The sequence below is a fragment of the Mastacembelus armatus genome, chromosome 16, assembly GCF_900324485.2.
Source record: "Mastacembelus armatus chromosome 16, fMasArm1.2, whole genome shotgun sequence".
NCBI classification, from domain to species: domain Eukaryota; kingdom Metazoa; phylum Chordata; class Actinopteri; order Synbranchiformes; family Mastacembelidae; genus Mastacembelus; species Mastacembelus armatus.
In genome coordinates, this window is record NC_046648.1 from 2,480,759 (window position 1) to 2,500,230 (window position 19,472).

General features: G+C 37.7%; 2 protein-coding genes across 2 annotated transcripts; both read right to left on the reverse strand.

Moving 5' to 3' along the window:
- Positions 1 to 1,581: 1,581 nt before the first annotated feature.
- LOC113122641 (syndecan-2-like) lies at positions 1,582 to 10,584 on the reverse strand. The gene is made up of 5 exons (XM_026294122.1): positions 10,335 to 10,584; positions 5,711 to 5,843; positions 5,298 to 5,509; positions 4,769 to 5,030; positions 1,582 to 4,599 (listed from the first exon to the last, which is right to left on the reverse strand). Exons 1-5 carry the CDS (start codon positions 10,392 to 10,394, stop codon positions 4,436 to 4,438), a joined length of 831 nt encoding a protein of 276 aa, XP_026149907.1. The 5' UTR covers positions 10,395 to 10,584; the 3' UTR covers positions 1,582 to 4,435.
- Positions 10,585 to 12,473: 1,889 nt separating this feature from the next.
- Positions 12,474 to 19,154, reverse strand: mrs2 (magnesium transporter MRS2). Its single transcript, XM_026294332.2, has 12 exons — positions 18,302 to 19,154; positions 17,927 to 17,991; positions 17,754 to 17,790; positions 17,229 to 17,341; positions 16,460 to 16,621; positions 16,240 to 16,370; positions 15,877 to 15,993; positions 15,184 to 15,253; positions 14,776 to 14,858; positions 14,379 to 14,496; positions 13,592 to 13,705; positions 12,474 to 13,365 (listed from the first exon to the last, which is right to left on the reverse strand). The coding sequence occupies exons 1-12, from the start codon at positions 18,627 to 18,629 to the stop codon at positions 13,306 to 13,308; spliced, it is 1,398 nt and encodes a 465-aa protein (XP_026150117.1). The 5' UTR covers positions 18,630 to 19,154; the 3' UTR covers positions 12,474 to 13,305.
- Positions 19,155 to 19,472: the final 318 nt, after the last annotated feature.

Genomic DNA, 19,472 nt, shown 5'->3' on the forward strand with positions numbered 1-19,472 from the left:
GGTACATTGTCTCAAACATAGTTAGCTATTTTATAACTCACAGACTTTACACTGACTTACGTTCATTTCCCGGAGTCATACCTTAGCCACCTAACCCTGACCTCACCTGTCTCTACAATCCAGTGATTTACATTGTGGGGACTGGATTTTGTCCCCAAAGGTCACAGTGTGAACAGCTTTCAGCCCACAGTGTGTTAAAAACATGCACACTACGGTTTAAACTTAGCAGCCTGTTTAGCTTTTGTTTCATAAAAACATGGAGCTAAAACAAAGTGTTAAGTTCAAAATGTGATCTATAAAAGTTTTTGAGCTCTTGTTGAATGTATCCTACTTGTTCAAACCTGACATCTCTGACTTTAGGAATGTCCTTTAATCAATTTACCTGGCAGTTCAATCAGAAGTCCATTTCTTAAGTAGTGTCATTGAGTTTAGTGTATTTATCATTCTGTACATGCAGTATGGTGCTAAGCAAAAGTTAAGAGCATAGAAGATAAAGCATAAGTAATGCAGCTGCACAATCAGATACTTGTTTTCACATCTGGGTATGGGAACTGTACTGGTCTGACTTTGACCATTTTATTACATCAGTGCCGCCTTTCTTCTCAGCAGAAACCAAACAAGCGGTTTGAAGGAGTACTTTTGAATAATGTGTTCCTTCATACATTGACATATCTCCTTGTAAACAGCTGTACTTGCCAAAATGAAGTCCAGTGCTTGGAATGTATTGTTTCCACACTAGAAAACACAGCACTTCTCAGTCCACATCCCAATCTATGGTTTCACTCCTTATGTTCCTCTGTCACTAACTTTCTGCATTCCTCTGCAGTCCACGACTCTCCATGTGAGGACAGTATTTTTCATACACTCCTACTTTAGTATATTATTTCATATGATGTTATGAACAGAGGTTTAACTACTGTTTACTTTAAGCCATTTGTTTTTATGTGATGATGTAAGATAATATTTCCTCTGCCGTTTGTTTTCTTTCTGTATTATTGGGTTTTGGAAAACATCTGACCATTTGGCTCTATTCTCAGCTGCTGCTGGCTTAGTTTTTTTCTTGGCACCTACATTTAAAAAGGATTTTTTTTGAGGTCAGTAGGAAATGTTTTTCTGCACTACTGTGCAAACAAAAGGAACAAAAGCTGCAACTGCAGCTGACCTTTCAGCATAACACATGTCATTCACAATAGCTCGTTACTTGTTCAAACTGTACATATTCAGCGAGATCTAAAGATGCCATGAATTTAGATGGAACCATCAAAGGACTTTCCTTAGCATCTGGCTTTTCATACAGTTTTTGAAAAATCTTGGTTTTGCCTTTCACACAATGAAAACACACCACTGACACCAACACACAGGTTTGTAGCACAGAGAGAGAGTAAAAAGTGGAAAATGAGGAAAAAGTGTCACTAAAGGGGCAGAAAGTTACAGGGTCCAGGAGGAGGTTAAACATTAGCACACGTTATTGAGTGTATACATCTGTCTTGTGCGGTGTATGAGAACAATGAAGGAATGTATGCTCTTACTTTGCACACCAATCGCCCTGGCCAAAAAAATGACAAGCGGTCAGTTTTAGCATTACTTTAAAGCCACATATTTTATTCAGTAGTGAACCTCATAAGATACATTTCAGCAACACAGTTTTCTGTAGGCCAGCTCATGTGCATGTGTTTATTGATAGTTTGATTTTAAGTTGCTCCATACCGTTGTTGTAGGCTTTTATTATGTCAATGCTTCAGTCAATTCATATTCAATTTGGATGGTTATAAAATTTAAAGCTGCAAGTATTTACAAAGAACTTGATATTATACATTATTCATTCATTAAATGCATTTCATATGAAAAGGTGTTTGTAAAAAGATAGATAACTGATAATGAAATTAAAACGGAACTAAACCTAAGCTTATCACATACATTAAAAACATAAATATTGAAAAAAGAATTGAGCAGTAGGCACAAAAAGGGTTCAATCATAAGTAAATACTGTATAATCCCAATTTATCATTGACACATTAACCTGAACTGTAGTCTAAGCAAGTATAAATACATATAAATTATATTATAATCAACATACTGTATAAAATTAAGAGTCCTAAAAGAGAAATATTGTTTGTCACCACCTGTTGGATTGCCAGCAGGGGTTAACCCGTTGTCTTAACCCTGTATGGGTATGACATATATATCGAGACATTTCTGTTGATGACGCCAACAGAAACACCAGAATTTTTCCTAGACCACATACAGTGGAGTCTAACCTATAACCATTAAAGATGTGGTTTGGTCAAATCATGACACTAATACTGTAAATAAATGTAGAAAATGAACTATGAGGCACTAAGAATTGAAGTACCCACCAAACATGTCATCAGCAGGTCACAGTGAGTTATTGATCAGATTATCCCGTTTATTCCAGCCGTAGTGATAGGTAGTTTGTCTTTGTCTAGAATTGTCTTAAAATAATACATTACATTTCTATTATGGCAAAGGAAATTATATCATGTAAACACTTAAGCATCCTTGACTAAAGCACAAAAGATAAATTCAACCTCTCACACCAACATTCACAATGTTACATTGCCTCATGGAAGAAATCAAACTGAAATAACTGAATATTGATGCAACAGGCAGAGAAACGAACTTTGACATAGGATGCAAGTAAAAATGACTATTACAAGCCTGTAAGGAAATGCCTATACCAAATCCATACTTGTAATGCAACAATAATGCCAAACTCAAAAGAACAACCTGAAATCAATCTAACTTTGAAAAGAATGTGTAGATAGAGGGCAGGTAAACTGCCCCACCTCTCTCTATGTATTGACCACTGATCTGATCTGATTTAGTGCTTCAATGCAACCTTTCCGAATCGTCGGCAGAACCTCAATATTTTCTCCAAGATATATATTTTCACCTAGGTGTACACACATACAATGTTGTTGCTGTTCTACTTATTCACTGCATCTTTAATGAATTTCCTATTACAGTCCCCATAGCTCCTTTGGTCGTCTGGTCGAGGTATAGCTTGAGAATTAGAAAACGTGTTTAAAACCTGACATGCTTGTATGCAAAGTAGAATTATAACCAATAAAGAGTCAGAGCCTCCAGCAGGTTACATTGCTTATTACAGTAAAGACACAGAAATCAGAAAACAGTAATTGATTGCATTTTGACCGTTCTTGATGTGTAAATATGCCCATACTTTATAAACTGTAAGAAACACTGCTGTCACTGTTCTATTCACTTCAAACCCTGCTATTGTACAGCTGACAGCAAGAAAGGAATGTGTTTTGGCTTTTGTTAGACAATGCTGCTCACGTCTATAGTTTCTAAATTATAGTCATTTAATTTGGCTCAACTTTAGCAATCCTGCTCCACATGCTTGTTGTTCTCAGTCCCCAAAGAAACAGACCTGAAAATAATACTAATGATGGACAGATGCATAATCGAGTGACTTTTACCTAGTAAGGCTACCACAGTCCGATTAAGACTGGGATCCTCTTTTAAAATGGCTTATGGAAAAATAACCTCGAAAAACTGAATAAAAGCTACAAAACTATTCCCCAAATGACAAAGAACATTTATATTTGGTCAGTTCTGTGAGTCTTAAACTAAATATATATGAAAAAAACAAAAAAAATATGTGCAGTACCAGTCAAAAGTTAAAATTGACTGGTACTGCACCTCCAGAAAAAAAATTCATACCAATACTGGGCAGCATATGGGGGAAAAAAATTATATATATAGCTCACAACAATAAAACAAACAAAAATCAAACAATCTTCAATTCAGCAAAAAGCATACAGAAAACGAAATCTCAAAATGCAACAGGTTAAACCGAGCAGCTCTGACCTCAAAGGGAAAGGGGCATCAACATTTGTTGCTCTGCAATACTAATCACACATCTGGTACAGTTTCATTTATCAGCATTCAAAGTGCATTAAGGCTACTCATTCACTTGCTTCCTCACATTGTTCCTCTGAGTAGGGAAAGTTCAGCTTTGGCTCTCCTAAATGGGACAATCTGTGTCTGTAAGTCAAACCCAACATGGTTCAGTTTACAGAAGTAACAGGTTTAAAGGCACACTGTAATCAATACCTTGAAGCTGATTTACTGTCCTTCAAAATAAACTGAGTGAAAAAACTCTTGTCTTAAAATGTATATTCAATGTCTAAACTCCTTATCTTGCATGGAATAACAGCAATGCATTTACAGTAAATCATTTCTTCTCTTATGACTTCTTCACAAAAACTGAACATTATGTGGAAAAAGGATGGCAGAGGAGAAATGTAGGAAAAACGAAAAAAGAAGTACTGAAGAAGAACAGAGGTGCTTGACTTCAACCTTCAAAAGAATCATCTTCAGCTGTTTATAGATCCATTCCTAGTCCTGATTGGCAGGTGACAGATTTCATTCAAAGCTGCTTTTGGTCAGTTCAGGCATAGAACTCCTTGGTAGGTGCTTTGTGATAGGCTGTTGTGGAAAGTTTGCTGTCTCCCAGTTCATAGCTACCTTCGTCTTTCTTCTTCATGCGGTAGCCGAGGAGGAGGAGGAGGAAAACAGCACAGAGGAATCCGATGACTCCGCATGCTATCACCGCTGAAAAGGAAGTAAAGAATAGCAAAATTGTATTTCGTTTTTCCCCCCATTCGGCTACTGCTAACACACAGTAGTAGCAATAAGATGATCTTACAAAGCCTAAATTCAGAAGCTATTCGACAATCTGATTCCTGATATTCTCAAAAGGGCTTGTGGAATCAGGCCTTACCTGCCAACACCCCTGTCCTCTCCCACACGTTCTCAGAGGTCACCTCCTCAGGAAAGTCCATGCTATATCGTCTGCTGCCTCGATCATCACTGGGTATAATTTCATTGTCAAGCTCTTCGAGCGAAACTCCCTCTTTAGTATCTTTGGGTGTTGAGATGTCCCACCTAGTCAGACTATTGTCCTCAGAATCTTCATTTATACTGGTGGAGATGGGGCTGGTGCTCTCTGTGAACCAGTCAGCTGTTGGGCCGATATCTTTCACCTGGAAGAATATGGGCAGCAATTAAATGCATGATGTACTAAATAATCAAGTAGATTGACAAGTGGATGTTGGAAACACATTGTTAAAGCTGCTCCTCATTGTAAGAACCAACTACGCAAAATCTCACCATCATCAGTCAAATAAGTCACCATGCTTATAATCATCGTATACTTGCAAGGTCTTTTAGTCTAAACCTTTTAAATGTGCATTGTGTAATTTTCCACCTTTAAGTTAAGGGTTTGAATAGAAGGAATAGTTATACTCTACCTCCTTATCCTCATTGTCCACATCAGGGAATATGTATAGTGGTGTCTTCCCTGTGGTTGTTTCATCCTGGCTGCCTGCTGCAGTGGTTTCTGGGTTTTGAGGAGAATCTGCTGTTGGCTGCGGTTGAACTGGAACCATTTCTTTGGAGATTGTGGTCTTAGAGATGTTGGAGATCCTCCTGAGTATCTCTTCATCTGAAGTGACACCTAAATCTGAGACAGATGAAGCACTCACCTCAAAAACACTTTTAACTTTGGGGAATGTAAATGACCTGTCTATTTAAATATTAAAACTAATAAACAGATTATACTACCAGTTTCACCTAAAATGACTTGAATCTTTAAAAATGTGAAAAAAACCCCCAAACAACACAAAAAAAAAGGGGCAACTTCAAGAAACAGTGGTCTCCTTACTGTAGTCTCCAGATCCAGAACCTGAGCCGTCATCTTGGCCATCTTCATCATCTATAGGGACGTCACCTGACGTCCTGCCCTCTAGGTACAGGTCATCTGGCGTGGAAATGGGTGACTGGGAGGAGACAAAGAACTGGGAGAAAAAAATTGCAGACATTATTACTCATATGAGCAAGTGGGACGGAAACACTAACAAAGACAAACATATGCATAAATCTCCTTCATTCGCACATGCAGAATTCCTTTCACTAATTGAAAACACGTGAATGTCGCTCCAGTTTTGGATAAGACAATACCTTTCACAAGCAATGACCCATGCTGGCCAAATAAGAGTGTTCAGTGGTGTCTGTTAATTTGACCATAGTTTAAATAAAAAAAATAAAAACTAAAAACACACAAAACAGAGAATTGAACACACACACACACACAAATCCAAACACAACATGGAGTGTGATGAAAAAAAGTCCTACTTGCCTCATCATTTAATGATGAGGTTATTCATCAGTTTAATGATATGTGGCTGTGTTTATGCCTGAAATTTGTTGAAAAGAAACCAGGCAAAATAAATTCAGGCAGTCTAGGAAAACACATGAATCAGAAACATGATAACAACTCCAAACAGGCAGGCATGGCTCAGTAGATGTTGATAGTGAAAAATACTGACAGACACACACAGGGATGTGGATGAATATGGGCCATTGAGACATGGAGTATGTCTGGTATGCATACTATGCTTCCACTAACACAGGTGGTGAGAGAGGGCTGAGGGAAGGAGACTAGACAAAGAAAAGGAAAGTGAGAGACAGGGAAAGTACAGTATCATATCTTGTAAAACAGATGCTTCCGAGAGCAGAAAGTTTACCATTGGGCCTTTAAATATCCACACTTGAAGAAAGCAGGTGTATAAATAAATATAATAAACATATAAGCCTTTCAGAAGTGATCTGTAGGCAAAAATACAATAAAGCAGCAAACAACCCCCCCCAAAAAATCATGCAAACAGTAACTCTCTCTGCCAATAATTTCTTTAACTACAGACCAAACACCTAATCTAATGCTGTTTGGTTTTGTGACATTGTAGAAAGCTACAGATGAACTCAAGGAAAACCTGTTTTTAAGCTCAACTTCCAGTTGTCTGTAATATCTGTGTTTGTCTGAGTGAACTGAGATGTAACAACGAACAATAAGGAACGAAATGTGAAGAGAAAAACATGAATCGAACCAGATGTTCAAATCATGGTGAAACAGCCCAAACAGAACATCATTAACATCAGCTTTCAAAGGAAAAGCGAAGTCACATAATGCCAGGGCTGACTAAAATAGCAGACAGGGCTCTCACATTCCTGCTACCTTCAGGCAGAGATTATAAAAGCAGATACTGTGCTTGTCAAAACGAAACACAAAGAAACACACACTAAACTAGAGGCATCCATGTGTCTAATATGTTGATTCTACATCTGTAAATTTAGACTTTGTGTAGATGACCAAGAAGAGCTTCAGCTCAGAGCTGTCTTATATTTACAATACACACCTGTGCATGTGCTTTAAACAACACCCTTTATATCGTTAGAGAAGGTTATGTTCTATTATGGTTATGTTCACATCAAAAAATATATAATCTAATATCCAAAAAATGTAAATACATGAAACTTAATTCTTCATAGTGGGTGAAAGAGAAACTTTAGTTACTTTATTTAAAGTGACAAAACAAACAGAAACGTGTATAAAGTGACACAAGACCATATTTTCACTACATGACAAGTTGCAATGCAATAACCAATTTCTTTTATAATGGACTACTATATTGATTTATTTTTTTAAAATCAACTTTGTTGTCTCTAATGACAAATGACTATCAGCACTTAAGTATATGCAGTTTGCAATTTAAGAATTATTAAATAAACCAATTAACTGATGAGCAATTATCTGTTTTACTGTGAAATACTTATCTGTTGACTAATTGATTTATCAGCTAAATCGCTTTTAAAGTTTTCACACACAAACACACCCGTGCCCTGCTATGCATTAGGATTTACTGAAGACTTGACTCATACATCTGGATAACATAGATTTGTACACAGAGTGCACACTTACACACAAACACACACACAGATCATATATAACCATCTGGTATTCCTAGTCTTTGTCATTATGAGCTTTTCTGGAAACATTTTGGTAACAGCAGTAAAACACTACAGGCATGTATCAGGCAGGGTGCACATGTGCTGGGAGAATGCATAATTAAATCTTGATGTTCGCAAATCTATATTTTTTGTCTGCTGGACATTGAGCTGTGAGTCAGTGAGAAAGCAGTTGGATCAGGAGGGGGGTTGTGTAAGAGCCAAAAGCACACAGAAGACTTGTCATCACCACCTAGCTCGCAGCAGAAGCAGCACAAAAAGCTGTATCCAAGGGGGGTGTATGTTTGTCCAAGGCTATGAGTCATAAAATGTTTGACCCCTAAATGTCTGTTTAGTTGTTTAACAGCAGCTATAGTCTATAAAAGCATCACAATGGCAACATTACCTGACAATAAAAGAATCAGGAGCCAAGTCAATATAAATAGGTATTGTACTTTTTTTTTTTTTTACACAGCCCGGCAGGTCTGGACAGAGTTTGGGAAGATTGCACATAAAGACAGGTATAAAAGCATTTCTCCAAATTCCAAAGTGTGATATCAACAGCAAGGGTTATACTTTTCTCCTACACACAAAAGACAGTGTAATGTCCTAAACTGGGACACATATCATGGTATTTGAATCTGCTGACCACAAACTAAACTAGTTGTAGTCCAAAGTTGGCAAACATTGAATTTCATCAGTTAAGAGACTAAAAAAAAAACAAACTTTGTGCTGGTGTAAAGAGTAGTAAGAGAGGTGGTAAGAGTAAGAGAGAGTAAAAGAGTAAGAGTAAGAGAGTAAGACTGGCACTTCCCTCTATAAAAAAAAAAACTACAAGACCTTTTCAGGTCCTTTTAAGGACCTTGTGAGATTCAAAGTTATACAAAAATGTTACAGAAACAGTTTGGCAACCAATCAGATGTGTACAGTCTCACCTTCAAATAAAAGAACAGCGTTGTGACTAACCAGCTGAGACTAATACTGTGCTGCTGACTAAGTGAGAGCATGAGACTTCAGGTAGAACAAACTGTTTACCAATTTTCTACACCAAGGGATGGCAAGCCACAGTTGCATGCGTGTCTGGACTAGCCCAGCAGGAAAATGACACAACTATGGCTAATAAACGGCATTAAGCCTGTTTCAACACTGATCTGTCAGATATGATTAACTTTACTCACTGACTAACTAGTATTTCTACAACCACCTGAGCCACGCTCATAGAAACAGACAGTGATCACGCCCAGCAACGTAGAGCAGGAGTCTGCATTAGTGGCATGAAGAAATGGAGAATCAAAACATGTTAGGATCAGAACAGGAACACAACAGACAAATGCAATCAATGTTTAGCAGTGATCATATTTGTGACATGATATCAGCTATATTCATAGATTAGCTTAATTAATTACTTTACTAATTAATATAATTTAAATAATATTAATTTAAAGTTTAAGTAGAATAACTGCTGTAACAATTGAATTTCCCCTTGGGGATTAATAAAGTTCTTCTGAGACAGAAATGAAACTTTCCCTCAGTATTTGCCCAAATACAAATATCCTGCAGGTCAAACTCAGGTCGGACTGTATCTCTGTCCCTTTCCTTGTTCTCATCTTGGACTAATATTTCATGCGACTGGGATATTGTTCTGATTGGTGATAATGTGCTGAGCTCTGCCTTAGTCTGTCATTTCCAGGTGTTTTCCAGCTTTAAAAAAAGACAGGGGAAACACAGAACAGAAAACGAATATGCTGCCAGATTTGTCCGAACAAACAGGATTTTTTTTTCTTCCCCTCCTCTTCTTAGCACTTTCACCCTGGTGTGGCATTCATTATTTTCTCACTTTGAATTTCATTTTGCAAATACTGACATTTTAAAACTCGTGTGGGCCAGAAATCCATGGCAGGTCTGGAGGTTTTGGTGAACTGGAGGCTGAGCAGACTTTAGCCCAGCGTGAACTTGGTCGCCTGATCTCGGCTTGAACACACAGTGCGTGTCTGAATATCAGTGAACCCTGCATTAGTTCGCCAAATAACACATCCCTTGTGTAAATATGATTGCTTCCTGGAAGGTAAGGTAAGTTAGTTAACATTTGCTCGGACTAAAAAAAAAAAAAAAATCTGATACCTGATTTTCATGAAGAGCTTTTTTTTTTTTTTTTTTTTTTTAGCACGCACGTTCAAACAGACCAATTAAGGAACTCGTGCTAGCTAATACAATGAATATACTGGACAAAATAGTTAAGTATAACATTGTATGCAGGGTATTTAAAACAAGTTCCCAACTAGCTAGTTTTATGCGAAAAAAATGCAAACAAATAACGGACAAGATTTAACGTTAAAGAGGTTTGCCTTTTTTAAATTTACGTTATCTTAACGGATAATTTGTGCCTTTTCTCTGAACACAAGGAATTACACAAAGTCAACATTATGGAGTCAAATAAAACTCAGGTTTTCCAATAACCAAATCGGCCAAAACGATAAATACAACCTTAATTTAAAGCTACTTACTTTTTCACTGAGAAAACCAGTCGCCAGACCAACGACGAACAACAACGACAGATTCCTCATCCTAACTTCCAAAAAGAAACGGCACTTGGAAAAGAAAACTATATATATATAATGGTTAAAAACTGAAATAAACGTTTTCGCTTAAGCTCTCGGCTGCTTTGTTTAGCTAAATCTCAGCACTTCGGCGTCCGAGTCCTGAACGCGTTGTGATGTGGAGCTGCTCGGCAAAAGTTGTTTGGACTGGCAGGACAGCGTGTCTCCGCAATGACGTCAGCACGCCGTGACGTCCGCTGAAGAAGGCGACCTGGGGCTGGGGGCGTGGCCAAGTGGACATCACAGGTGCATTTAAGGCTGCCGCGTGAGCCGCCGCCGTCCATACGTCACCGCGCCTCCTCCTTCGTATATAAATACAGATCTGTCCAAAATTATGTTTTGTTACTAAGGGCCGAACTGTATAGCATACTTAATCACATTAAATATATGAAAGAACAGAGAAGAAAAGAAAGGAAAACCATTTTTTACAACAGGACCAATACTCCCAAAGGGTGGACCGGTAACTGATTTCAGTTAAACCGGATTAACAATCCTTTTAAAAATGTCTTCTCCCCCCCGAGCTATTAAACCTGTCAGATACATGTATAACAACTCACTAGTACTACTAAACCTCGGCTGTCTGAGCAGGATCCATAGGCAGTCATTGTATGCACCCCAAATCTAATATTTCCAAATATTTCCAAAATATTTAGGATTAAGTTTCACCTCGTAACTATTAAAAATAATAATAATGTTTTGTTCTTATTGGACTGTAAAATGGCTGCCTTAATAGAACTGTATAGATTCATTTTGGAGATGATCACAGAATAAAAAATACACAGCTGAAACAGATAATAAATAAAACTTACAGGGGTGATGTCCACAAGATACTCTGTTGTTATCTTTTGGCTCCTGAGTTTGATTCCATTTTGGATCGATACTTAATTTAATTAATCTTAGGTTCATTTCAGGATAGTGGTATGTCTGTCCTGTGTTTTTAAAATATAAGCATTTAGTAACTACAAAAGTAAAATGCTGCTTACACACTGATGTATCAGCATAATTTTTTTTTTAATATTCAGCAGAGGGCTAATTTTCAGAATTAGTACCTTTACATGTGATACTTTAATTAAATTAACTTGATATGTTCGTACTTTTACTATATAATTTGAAATGTTGGACTTTTACTTGAAATTGACAATTTTTTTAAAATTCTGGTATTACTACTTTAAGAGTCTAAGGAACTCTTGCACTACTGCATTTATTTACATGGCTTTCTCATAGCAGGTTAAGCTGGTAAAACCTCCTCAAATGATAGGTAAACTTATTTTGGGTTCTGCTTACCCTTTGCAATAGAAATACACATTTAACTGCTTAAGTATCAACACTACACCCTACAACACTACTCAAACAATAATGGTAGCAATTTTCTTTTTAGTAACTCTACATAAACGACATTTCTGTGTTGGTGAGACAGAAACTAGGCTACAATACAAAGCTAGAAGTTAGAGCAACTTCTCTTATAAAGATTGTTCCCTAAAACAAATTTGGATAAATTATTAACTGGGTAAATTGTGATACATAAATCTGTGCTGAAGACCTATTAAGTGCAGTATTACACCTCAAAAGTTGAAAAAATATCATCACTGTTCATGTCAGTGTTTTATCACGCAGTATTGTATAAATGCATAAAATTCAATTGACTGTTTTTTTTGTATCAGTTTTATACTTCTGGTAGTTTGTGCTGTGCAGGATGCACCATCAAATAAAATGACAGCATGTCTCCCTCTAGTGTAGAAGAATAGTCATTACTGACACATAAATCAAAAATATTTATATATTATATAATATATAATTATATAATATAGATAATTTATATATTATAATTTTTTGTTTTTTTAGATTTTATAGTGAATGTAAAGATTTATTTTGTCCACTATCATTCAGCTGTCAGATGCCTTGAAATGGTAAATGCTTAACTGTTTTGTTATGTTAAATGTTTTTGAGATCACTTTTTTGTTTTTACTTATTTGTTGTGTTCATTGTTAGAAAAGCTCCACCTCAAATTTATTGTGTGTTCGAAAAATGAAACACGAATAATTTCAAGGTAAGTAAATATTTTTTATAGGCACTGAATATAGACAACAGTCAAACTCTTATAGGTTTGGCTAGAAATGATACACGGTACTGTAAGGAAGCGGTTTTTGCTTGTGACTCCTGTACACATAATGATGCATGTCTATCAATTTGGATCAGTTTTACCAGGGACTGATTTTATCTGATGACCGTTCATGTTTATCTTGTGAGTCCCAGAGGTATTCTGAACCCCAGGCTAAATCCACTTCTGTTTCGGAGACAGATTCTTTTCACAGCTGATATTTGACTTTTCAAAGTAGAGAAAACTGCAAAAATGTAATGTTTGTCAAACTGATGTTACAATGTGGGAGTCAGCTCAACACATTAATTAAAGTACATAGTAGCATAAATAGACTTTACAGATCCATATGGTTCACACTTATAAATAATAGCACAAATAAGAGCCTTTTAACCTATTTTCTTCACCTCTGAAATGAGGGATCATACAACTGCAGGTAAAGTGGTCATCAAATTAGATCCAGTGTTGCTTCTCACCTGTACATACACCCATAAAACCTCATCAGAGTCATGACAGAGTGATATGACGCTGACTCATGACTCTGTGCCCTGTTTCACTCACAAATATAAAGATGTAATATGATTAGATATGAAACCATCTAATCATACATCTAAAATGAACCCAATATATTGTGGTAGAGTAAAACATTGAGGTGTGTTAAAAAAAATGAAAATTTCCAGCCTTCTGCAACAACTGATGAGGTCCAAGGTAATAAAAGATGTGCATTTATAGCCGCAGAGTCTGTGGGAGGTTTGTGGCATTTGACGCAGTGGGGGCAGAACTTCATCTGACTCCAGCTTTGATGTCTGTTGCTTTCAGACTTCTCTTCCACACTTGCGGGATCTGTATCATAAACGAGAGAGAGTACACTCATTCATCTGGTACTACTAAAAATTAACCTTCAGCAATTTATAAAATGAATTTGGGGTCAGGAGTGGCTTCAGAACATGCTGCCATGGTGCCATATTCTATGCACTGAACTAGATCGGATTACACCATCTGGCACTTAATGAAAAAACACAAATGGTGACAGGTCCATGTAAATTTCACTGTGAATGTGTGTATTTACTGGTGGGAGTACTGAAGGCTCTAGATGTCGTCCCAGAAATGACAGCAGTCGCCTCCATATCAGCCCGCTACCCAAGAACATGAAGCCTGTAACCAGCCAGAAAATACGAGGGTCCTGGTAACAAACAGAGAGAAACAGACAAAACTAAATGTGGGTACAAATTTTAAAAAGGTAAAGTGTGCGAGATAAATTTAGATACATGACGGGATACACAAAAGACAAACAAGAAAACCTACTAATTGAGAAATATGTTACAACCCTAGTCATAAGGGTCAAGTTTGCTTTGCCTTGACCTCTCCTCTGTGTGTGTGTGTGTTTGTTTTTCAGGTGTTGACTTGTCGCTGTCTTGGAACTGGGATGTTACAAGCCAAATCCTCCCTGTCTATCAAAGGGAGGCTCTCGTCTTTCTAGTTTTCCAGAACCAGTGGCCAGCATGAGTTTTGTTATTTTTTTTGGGTCATATTTTGGCAAAAATCTTGCGTTGTGCAAGATGAAGTGTGCAAATAAATAATTCTGAGATCAGTAACACTGGTCCTTTTCTGGGTGCTGGGAAGAGGGGAGTTATTCATGGTTCACCTAGGTAATCCCTAGGCCGGGGTGTAACAAATATAATGGGTTAATCTTTCTGTAAAATGTCAATAATAGTAACACCAATTAGAAGTTATGTGTATCCAAAAATCAGAGGCTTACATAAACTGAGACGAGCAAGAATATCCTCATATTTGGTAGGTCGTAAACAGCCAGTATGAAATCCATTTTAGATTCTTTAGAAGGAAGCTGGTCTCACCTCTTCGAAGGACGATGTCAAATTCATTCCAAAGGCGACTCCTATCAGACCAAATAAGGTAAGGGAGAAGGAGCCCATCGTCAGCTGCAGATTAAGACGCATCATCACGTTACGATGGCTAGAGTAAAACAGACAACACACAAAATACCTCTTTTATAGGTCAGCCTAATAACTTCTCTGATTTGTTTTACAGTCGGAGAAAGACAAAGATTTTTATAGCAACTACACCCAAGAAAACATACACAAGACACAGACATAAATATAATACAAGTGGGACAATTAGATTGCAGCTCCATTTATAGGATCTTAAATAACCATGTTGTAAGTTATCCAAAAATATGTATACAGTATACAGTACATGCTTTATGTATACTATGGTCCCAGTATGAGTGTGTACCTGTCCAGATTGATAAAGATGACACTCTCAGAGTCATCTATCAGCCCTTTCAGTTCTCTGGACTTGTTCCCCAGCTCCTCAGCCTGTGTGGAGGAGCTCATGGTCAATGCATGAACACTCAACATGATCACGGTGCTGTGCTTGTAGATAATACTGAAGTGTTATTAACACCCAACTAAGAGAGGCAACAGGTACAACAGAAAAATAAAACTGCAAAGAAGAATAAATGTTTGCACAGGCCTTGATGTGTAGTCTAATCTAGAACATGTTCTTCCAGCTATCAACTCTGAAAATGTCAATGTACATTAAACTTGTGAACATTCATTGTTGAGCAGACATTAGTTATTCTAACAATGTCAAGTCATTTTTACTGTATATCTGTTAAATACTGTTTTTAAGTGGCAGCACCTGCATATAGTAATTTTCCAAAAGCAGCTCCATCTCTTCCGCGTGGTCGATACCCAAACTGCTTTCCTCACTAGAAAGACACAGACACAGAGAATGACATACAGTCATATAGATAGATAGATAAAAATACAATATTGGCATTCTGGTCCTGGTACAGCAATTAGTACTACACTTTAGAATTTAGAAAAAAAGTGTTTTCATGCAAAATGTTTTTCCTCCAATAATAAAAATGAAAAATACAACTGGAATTAAAATCATGTCAAAATCTTAAACTACCATAATTAAAAATCAATAGACCTGTGCAAAAACATATTTTTATGTTTGTGGTTGTTCTTTACTCTTCACAATTTGTTTTTCTACCTTCCTTTAATGCTAATGTTTTGTGTCAACATTTTTAACATTGTGGATGCCTTCCTAATTTTGTGAGGATTGCTTGTACGTAGGACTTTTAATTCCAGAACAAAAATAAAACTGTTCATACATATTCCATGTACAAAACATCGTTTACTACTTTTTAGTACTATCTATATATTATGATAAATTTGACCATTAAAAAAACAAAACAATCAAATGTCTAACCTGAACCCTTCTGCATTTCCCCAAAAGTGGGTATACTGCCTGTCTGATAATTCTGCTATCACTACCTCCAGTAAAGTTTTAATGTTGGTGTGTGTAAGTGCATGTGTGACATACAAAACTCTTGGGTCTGTCCACTTGGTCAGGCAGAATTCTTCAATGATTTCGTCCTCATCCAAAATCTTCAGCAAAGAGTCCTTAAAAACTTTTATGTCCGTCTCCAACTCTGATAAACTGTCAGAGGCACAAGACACAAGAGGAAGATACAGATTGAGAGATGGGCACAAAACAAAACATGTCCACTACTGTCATGGAGGTAAATATGCTGTGTGTGATGCTGAAATTTTAAACGTTAATTAAACATTAATATGGTGAAATGTTATAGTCAAGAAAGTAAAAGCCCCAGCTCCTCTAACCCATAATTTAAAAAAAACATACCAGTTCTTATTTACAAATTATGTCAGTGATTTAGTTCTTTACCTCTTGCTGTTCTGCAGCAGTATATGTAGTTTGCTTCTGTCAGCAGAAAGGATTTTAGGATCAACTAAGGATTCCAATGTGTCCAATATTGCAGGTTCAACTTCATTTAGCCGGGTCTGCAGAGTGTTTATCTATAGACATATACAAGAATACACATAGGGCCATGAGATTGTTTTATGGTTAAATACACACACTGTGTGTTTTCTGTAATCTGGCTCACCCTGTGCTGCAGTACGGCCTCCAGTGCTCTGAACTCAAAAGGCAGAGAGTGTGTCTGTGATGCGAGTTGAAGGGCGAGCTCCAGGACCAACCAGCGTTCCAAACCCAGACCACGAAAATCCAACACCAAAAGGGAGCGTGGGGTCACGATGGCTTTCAGAGACTGTGGAGAAACAAGGGGGAGGGACGAAGTTTGGCAGGAAATACTGAAGCATGTAGTCTGAACCCTGATTTTGGAAAATCACATCAAACGTGCATCATCACAAAATGTTCTGGTTAGGAAATGGAGAAAGGGGATTTTATCAAAAGTGACAATGTTTAAAATAACACTGAATTTCTTTTGCAACAGACGCATGTTTCTAGCAATAACATACAGTATGTAACATGAATATGCTCTGTGGATGAAGACTTGCATTTGAAAGACTGCAGGCCCAGTAGGTGACTCTGATCTGTAAATATTTGCTGTGGGAGGCCAGATCAATGAAAAATTCTTGTTGTGAAATTATAACTTTGGAGTGTGAGTACAAGTGCAGAACCACACAACAACAGGAGGGAGAGAAGGTGTCTTCAATGATGTGACACTGCCCCACTACATATTGCCTGCATTGGCCATGTCTTGAAAAGCAGTGCCGCTGTTTTTATTATAAATTGTTCATAATTGAAAATTCCCCAATCAGCAACCAGATCAAAGATGATCTAGATTTAGTAGAGAACAGGAATGTCTCATCAGTCTCTATGTGACACAGTTTTAAGGCTGAATGACGACGTGCCTCCATTCGTATAATAATGCAGTTGTTTCGAGCAGTGAGGCTGGTGCTGTGTTGAAAGCGAAGGTCTCTGGCCTGAAGACTTAGCTCCTGGCAAAGCTCCGTTTTTTTCTTCTCTGTAAAGGAAAAAAATAGTAAGTGGAGCTGAGTCTAACAGAAATAAAACAGCTGTCATCCTTCATGTATGTCATCTATTTCATCATTTCAGATTTCATACAGGACGCAACTTTACACCAAAAGCTCAGGTTATAAAATATATTCTTTAACGCCTTCTGCATTGTCTTTAACACACCACACGTTTTTTTTTTTATGACAAATTGAATGTGGACAAAACCTTAAGAGTAAAAGTTGTATCACAGTCTAAATACAGTCTGGACTATACGACCAAATTAAAACATGTACTCTTCCTGAAAATTAAACCTCTCAGAGGATAAAAGAAATAATTTTAAAGAAAAAGCCTCACTTTTGCTCATTGAATAAACTGTACAAGTCAATAAAAGAATAATACAATTATTTTCCAACACTCACCAAATGTCGTAACATTCCCCTCTTGGTCAAATTTCATCTGTGAAATAAATAAACAGGGAAGTCAATACCAAACTCAAGTCATCATCGTGTTCAGCTTTAATGTATTTCAGTGTGGGAAAACCAGTAGTAGCTACTGGTCAGATTTAGCTGACTGCCTTCGGTACATTTCTTACCACTACAAATGATGGAGGCACGCTAGAAAGAGGGGCATCTGTCACCCTGTGGCGGATAAAGGACGCTGCTCAAAGAAAAAATAAAGTTAAACCAGGTGTCAATGAAAAGAAGTAAAGATGTGCTCTAACAAAGTCAAAACTCCATCCTCGAGTGAAACCACAGGGTTTGAAGCGATGAAAAATGTTCTACTCATTTGACTTCTTTGACTAGAGCAATGAAAACATGTAAAAGAAGAATTATTGACTGCTATTATAATTTAGAAATGAAATTTCTTGACAGATCCACAGATATTCTGGTCTACAATTAAAATATGTATCATGGTGATTTCCTAAGGTTGATATTGATAGCTGCACTTGACTGTCTCCCATGCTTACCTGGCCACGTTGCACCTTTTTGCAGCCTGTTTTCATTCCTCACAGCAGCAAACTGAGATTTTCTGAGCTGGCACCCTGACACTGCCAGAGCACCTGAACCCACATCACTGCGGCTCCTGCTGGACAGTCCCAGGCTCCTGTTTCCAAGTGGCACAGCGAACTTCAGTGGACGAGGCCCACAAAGGACGAGGACTCGCTTTGCACATAGTCTTGAGGGACAAGTAAAGCCATAGCTGAAAAGGCGCTTTGGATAAAAGTTCAGACTAAATGGGAGACACATCCTAGCGCAGGTCGAACAGCCCGCCAGCAGCGTCCTGTGTGGTTTCATCCCCACAGCACCAGTCCTGGCTGATGCCCAGAGAAATGCTGGTTAAAGCAGTAAATGCTGGTTAAAGCAGTAAATGCTGGTTAAAGCAGTAAATGTTGGTTAAAGCAGTAAATGCTGGTTAAAGCAGTAAATGCTGGTTAAAGCAGTAAATGTTGGTTAAAGCAGTAAATGTTAGTTAAAGCAGTAAATGCTGGTTAAAGCAGTAAATGCTGGTTAAAGCAGTAAATGTTAGTTAAAGCAGTAAATGCTGGTTATATGTGACACTTTCTAACTTTCTCCAGGAGGGTCGTGGAGCCCTGAGGGTCATGCTAGCTGCTCGGTGTCAGACAGTTTGTGTTTTTTAGTAATTATCACCTAAAACACGAGTAACACACGCCAGGTACCTGTCGATAACTACAGGCGGGGCTGAACCGGCTCGTGAGGCCGTGTTTCAGTCCAAAAACCCCAGGACAGCACAAGCAAAGAGCCAACGTCAGGACGGAGGCAAGCACAGCAGCGGGACCGGACCATGATGCACCGCGCTGACGAACACCGGCTGCCAAAGATCGTCTCCAGTGAAGGAGTTCACTCTGACTGAAGAATACACAGAGAACACAGGTAGGACCGTAGACGGGAGTTTAAGATACAGAGATCATGAGTCGAAGCAAAATTAAAAGTTAAAGTAAAAAATATTCACGGTCATTGCATGATGGTTCTAGCCAAGTATGGTTCTAGTCAAATAGTAAACACCTGATCTTTTGTGCTACTTTTTGATCCTAGGAATATCAAAATGAGTAACATGTCTTAAGCTGTGATTAAAAAATAAATACAAATAAAAATAATAACGAAGTGACTGTTTGGCTC

What these genes read in the sequence shown, in the direction of transcription:
- LOC113122641 (XM_026294122.1), bottom strand. Translation starts at nt 10,394, where the DNA reads ATGAGGAATCTGTCGTTGTTGTTCGTCGTTGGTCTGGCGACTGGTTTT. An exon ending in CTGGTTTTCTCAGTGAAAAA is followed by an intron (nt 5,844 to 10,334) that starts GTAAGTAGCTTT and finishes TTTTTCTCCCAG; the next exon opens with TTCTTTGTCTCCTCCCAGTC. An exon ending in TTCTGGATCTGGAGACTACA is followed by an intron (nt 5,510 to 5,710) that starts GTAAGGAGACCA and finishes CATCTGTCTCAG; the next exon opens with ATTTAGGTGTCACTTCAGAT.
- mrs2 (XM_026294332.2), bottom strand. Translation starts at nt 18,629, where the DNA reads ATGAAACCACACAGGACGCTGCTGGCGGGCTGTTCGACCTGCGCTAGG. An exon ending in AAAAGGTGCAACGTGGCCAG is followed by an intron (nt 17,992 to 18,301) that starts GTAAGCATGGGA and finishes TTCTTTGAGCAG; the next exon opens with CGTCCTTTATCCGCCACAGG. An exon ending in ATCTTTATCAATCTGGACAG is followed by an intron (nt 14,497 to 14,775) that starts GTACACACTCAT and finishes GTTTTACTCTAG; the next exon opens with CCATCGTAACGTGATGATGC.